Here is a 6,000-nt window from a genome sequence, read left to right on the forward strand (position 1 = left end):
CCCCGAACTAGTCTTAACCACTGTATTCGATATCTCTAGAAAAATGTTTTAGTCTTTGAATATCAGTTTCAAAATACGTTAATAAAACTGTTGCCAACTTCTACCGATCTAGTTTTTGCTAGAAGTTTTATCATCAAGTGGTTTAAAATATGTACATTTGAAACAAGAGGGGTCATATGGTCCAGCGTGTAATACACATAATTTACACGATAAGTCACTCAACTCTGTGTATGGACCATAGCGTAATGTATTTGACACGCACGTTTATTCTACACAGATTGTGAGTGAGAAAGCAAGACATGTGACATTTTTCTAGTCTGATATTATTCTTAAAAATAAAGTCAAGTCTCGAGACAACGAATTTGTCACTGCAGGCTTTGTTCGCTTAGCAACAAAGAAAATATAATTTATCAGACCACCGAAACTTCTGACTTGCTAAAGACGTGACGAAACTTTAAACGGCGGGCTCTTCGCAAAATGGCGTATTATGTGGTCTTTGGTGTCTTATCTCATTACCAGAGGTCGTTTCTATAAGAAAGCGAACAAGTAGTTGCAAATGATAAATATCACTAGAACCGTACATGTTTTCATTTCATGCCGATACGGGAATAAAAATATTTATTTTCAATTTTATTAGGTAATTAAACGTGATTAATATGATATTCTGTATCTTCAAACTCCACCTCGAAGCTCAGTTGACTAGTCAGTTTACCCTATATGAAAATCATCCAATTCTAACGTAGTGTAAAATTACCTGATATTTGATTGGTTTAGCCAAAATTACCTGATATTTGATTAGTTTAATAATACCTTTTTCTCTAACGTCTCAAACAGCTGCAATACTTCTCTCCACTTTACAAAAGATCCATTCGTCACTCTACTGATGAAACTTGTGACAAGTTCAAGTAAAATAATCTGCTAACACTGGAAGGTTCTGGACAAATCCATTTAAAATTGTATTTATGAATAAATCCGTATTTATTATGTCAATGTGTCGAGGGTTGTAACCCGTAATGGTCCAGAAACTTTGATGTTAGGTGAAATTATGTCTTTTAAAAACTCTGACGTTGACAAACGTGTTTACCAGTAAATATTGATTTCTATATTAAAGGAACGCTTCTTTATTTGATGTAGAAACGCGCCTTTTCAAGCTTCCTGCATTGTGCGGTTAGGTGGTGAATTTCCTTAAATAGGATGTATTTGTGCACCGTACACCGCAGCGTTTTGGACATTAATTATCTCTTTTGATCTGTCAACAGTGCAATTGATTTTAAATTGTGTAATAACTATGCAAACCACAAATGATCATATTCTTACGCCGTTCTAAGCAAGCAAATATGAAAGCATTTAAGACGGAACACTTAGGCTTAGCTTTTGTTATATCAAGTGTTAGAAGGTAGCAAGTAAAGAAAACTTTTCTTTCATTCAAATACACTTTGATGTTTCTGTCGACCTCAGTGCCGTCTGCTGGAAATTATAACTTAACAAAATATATTTTCGGTATTTCACACAAATCACCATATTAATTTTTATCTGTATAATTTAAAATGTTTACTCTCTAATAGCTTCATGCACGCTTCAATGTCTTATTAAAACCTTTTTTCGATTTATAATTAAGCATTTTCTCAGTCTAGTGCTTTCTAGTGATTGTAACGATGTTTCTAATGAACTAAGATTATATTTTTACCTAATTAGTCTTTAAATACAGGCTCGGTCAATTTCACCGACCACGTGACCATTTTACACTTGTTTAAAGTCTCCATATTTTGATTCTTTTAAATTTCAATATAATGTGTATTTCTTCACATATATCTTCCAATAATATTCAATTTTGTCTAATTAGTCTAATTAGAAGAAAGTTGAGGCTGCGTTTATGCGCTCTGTGTCATTATCAACAAAGTTTAGAACGTTATTCACGTTGCTCTGGAATAAATACAGATATAAAAAAATGAATAAAGAATAACTAAAGCGCCGTCTCCTGAAACAGAGCTCATTACTTTTCACCTTGAATCTAAAAATAAACGAAACCTGTTATACGCATATTCGTATAACAAATCCAGCTAAAACGTATGATCAAAAATTATGAAACGAGAAATAATTGTTAACGTGAAATTTCAACTGTAAAAACAAAACAAAAACCATGTGTGATGACGCTAGACCTGTCAGATTTTTTCTTGTTTCTCCCTCTAGCGTAAAATCACTGAATTTATGATGGTAGATAATTATTTTTGTTAGGAAAATAATTTCATTTACAGTCTTTTTTTTTGTTTTTTGCTTGGACTGTGATAAACGCGGTAATGCGATCAAAGTTATGTATCAAATCTAGAGTTTGTTAGTATCCAAGGCCATGAGTCTTTTGTTTTCTTTTTTCCTCTCTATTTCTTCATTTTTATTATTAATTCTGCTTTTACCTATCAGACATCTGAATTTACTAGAGCCAAATTCAATCAACTAATAATTCTTCGGTTATCTACCTACTTTACCTCTATAAATCAATACGTAATTTTATGATTCCGGAAGATCAAAAAATCATTCTATGTCTTATAGATTTTTAAGTATGGCAAAGCAAAGTTAATCAACAAGGGATACAACAGCTAAATTATATTTCATGTACTATCATTACCAGACCAATAAATGACGACATATATATAATAAACTGTGAAATTTGTTTGTTTTGAATTTCGCGCAAAGCTACTCGAGGGCTATCTGCGCTAGCCGTCCCTAATTTAGTAGTGTCAGACTAGAGGGAAGGCAACTAGTCATCACCACCCACCGCTAACTCTTGGGCTACTCTTTTACCAACGAATAGTGGAATTAATCGTCACATTATAACGCCCCCACGGCTGAAAAGGCGAGCGTGTGTGGTGTGACGTGGATTCGAACCCCCGACCCTCAGATTACGAATCGAGTGCCTTATCCACCTGGATATGCCAGCCCTCCGATACATTAAAGACTAAAAGAGAACGAATTAACTCGTCCGTGGCACTGTGTTACCAATCGGCTTGGACGAGTTATCTCGTCTGCGGCACTGAACAGGTTAAAGCACTTTTATGGAAGATTGGAATTTGACAACATCGTAAATAAAAAGGTAAATCACTTTCAACTTTCTTAAGTTTGTCACTTTGAAATAGGTAACGAAATGTCAAAACATCTACCTTTTGTTTTTATTACTTACCTAAAATTAAACCTAGTACTGCGAGATTTATTTATGTATAGACGTAGCAATGGAATAGTTAAGCAAGTACGCTTAGTAACCCGTTATGGGCCTGTAAAAATTATTGTGCTTCCAAAGATAAATAAAGTATATTTAGTAAATTCCTCTAATCTCTCTCTGACTTTGGGAAGTTAGATTTAACAATCAATTTCGTGTTTCATAACCTTCTTTATATGCATGCATAAAATAATATTTGTTAAAATATAATTTTAACTAACTATACAGTCATACAATGCAAGACGTAATCAGGTACTGTTCATAAATTGTCGCCAAACGTGAGAGCGCCACCTGCAGATCGATAAATTGTACATTATACAGTGCAATCAACCAATTAGATTATCTACGTTCAATGAAATCTTCGTAAAGGATAATCAATAAACAATACTGCAAAATCGTCTGACGATAAAAATGCATCAGGGTTAGAAATTTATCTATCAATATTTTAAAAACAATTCGAATTAAGTTGTACGCCACAAATCGTAGAGACAACAGAAAGTCGTTAACCCCCAATGCACGGTCTTTCTGTGCACGTGTCTGACAATCCCGGCATGGCCACGTGGTTAGGGCGCTTAGCTCGTAATCCGAGGGTCAGGGGTTCGAATCCCTCTCACACCAATAAATATAGTGAGTAAAAAGGGGGTTAACAGATAACCTGTTGTCGTATAACCGTTTTTTTTCTTCTTGTTTTTTTGCCATGGCGAGCAAAAGGTTAGTCATATTAAGAACAACTTAGTTAGCGGAGTTAATATGCATTGAACTACTGTTTATAAATAAATATATATATTGTACACAACAACGACAGATAGAGGGTGTTCTCAAATTATTTTGGTATCTAATTGTATGATTTTATTTCTAAAAAAAAGCCCTCCTCCCAGTGCCACAGCGGCATGTCTGCAGGACTTACATTGACAGAATTGGGTTTCGATACCCGTTGTGGACGAAACACAGATAGCCCAATGTGTAGCTTTGTGCTTAACTTCAAACAAACAATTCAAAGATAATGTAGATATCACAACAAACACGTTGCTCTGAAAATAAAAATGTGGGGGATCGTGTCCCCTTTGCCCATGTGGTGACGACTTGCTTAATCCACTCTTCTTAACTTTCACTAAGATGTTTTCATTGCGTCAGAAACGTATTTCGTAAAAAACAAATTGTTTTGTTGAGTTTTGTTCTTGGTTTTTCTTACGTCAGCGATTGGCTTTATCGCATCTCAACAACAACAAAAATTGCATAACTCATTAGCCTAAAATATACATTTATATTCAGCCTCATTTCAACAAAGTTCTTTACCTTTCGTCCCGATCTTTCATGTTTTGTTTAGTGAAGAGCATGTCCTGAAAGAGACATCGAGAATTCAGAGGAGCTATAAGTTGGTTCTGGCTCGACATGGATATCAGACTACTGACTGAGGAAACGGACCTTAGAGACGTGTTTGACCCTTGTCGTTGTCGACCAGGTTTAGGTAACGCCCCTATATTCTTCCATGCTTCTAATACAGCAGGAAACGGACGACTTCCACAGTCTTGAACCCAGGACGAGGATATTTCTTCCATTCCAGTGCTCTGGATAGCTGAATAGAAATACAAACCGAGAATAAATTTACATTTTATGTAAACGGATATTGAAATATCGATGTGAATTATAATAATGACGTTTAAAAAGGATAAATGTAAAGGTATTACACCGTCGTCTGACTCGATTTTATTTTCTATTTTTTTATATCACAACGATGGCATGATTCGTTTAATAAATCCCCTCAAGCAGAGAGAGCGGTAATTACACGTAATAGGCTTAAGTTAATATTTGCGAACCATAAACACAGACGTAGAACTAAGTACACATTAAAATAAACATAAAAACACACACATCTGAAAGAATAAGAAACAGTGAAGGGCTTTGAGACAGCGAAACGTCACATCCAAAGTAAAACAAAGAGTTCATAAAGTTGTTACGTGAAACAGTATTCCGGAGATATCTGTTAACCTTACATAACTACTAATAAACAATATTTCTCAGATATCTGTTAATCTTCCATAACTACTAATAAACATTTCTTAGATATCTGTTAATCTTCCATAACTACTAATAAACAATATTTCTCAAATATCTGTTAATCTTCCATAAATACTAATAAACAATATTTCTCAGATATCTGTTAATCTTCCTTAACTACTAATAAACAATATTTCTTAGATATCTGTTAATCTTCCATAACTACTAATAAACAATATTTCTCAGATATCTGTTAATCTTCCATAACTACTAATAAACAATATTTCTTAGATATCTGTTAATCTTCCATAACTACTAATAAACAACATTTCTCAGATATCTGTTAATCTTCCATAACTACTAGTAAACAATATTTCTCAGATATCTGTTAATCTTCCATAACTACTAATAAACAATATTTCTTAGATATCTGTTAATCTTCCAGAACCACTAATAAACAATATTTGTAATATAGCATACAATTCAGAAGTCAGTTAGTCATAGAATTTTGTTTTTTCAGATCATGCCACAGACTTTTGAAGTTAATTTTAAAACACGACTCAATGAATTCAGAGTTTTAAGAAAAACATTGTTCATTTTTGAACAATAGCCCAGTAAACAACTAAAATATATTGCTTACTGCTTCATCTCCTATATCTGTTTTTTCAGCCAGTCCAGTGTTTGGTATTCAAAGAAAAAACAAAAACAGAATTGCTCCAAACAGCAGGAAAACGTTACATTAAAACAAGCTCAAATGGCAAGTTATGGGACGCTTGAGGTATTTATAGGGA

The 6,000-nt window shown here is 33.8% G+C and overlaps 1 protein-coding gene across 1 annotated transcript in view; it reads right to left on the bottom strand.

The window, feature by feature from the left end:
* The window catches only part of LOC143228826 (potassium channel subfamily T member 2-like), a 188,686-nt gene extending 183,917 nt beyond the window's left edge, over nucleotides 1–4,769 (bottom strand). The window contains exon 1 of the mRNA XM_076460205.1: nucleotides 4,508–4,769. Coding sequence (XP_076316320.1) covers nucleotides 4,508–4,605 — 98 coding nt within the window. The 5' untranslated portion in view covers nucleotides 4,606–4,769. The remainder of the gene's footprint in view (nucleotides 1–4,507) is intronic.
* Between the last annotated feature and the right edge of the window lie 1,231 nt (nucleotides 4,770–6,000).

This window comes from Tachypleus tridentatus, chromosome 10 (genome assembly GCF_004210375.1).
Source record: "Tachypleus tridentatus isolate NWPU-2018 chromosome 10, ASM421037v1, whole genome shotgun sequence".
Taxonomy (NCBI): Eukaryota; Metazoa; Arthropoda; class Merostomata; order Xiphosura; family Limulidae; genus Tachypleus; species Tachypleus tridentatus.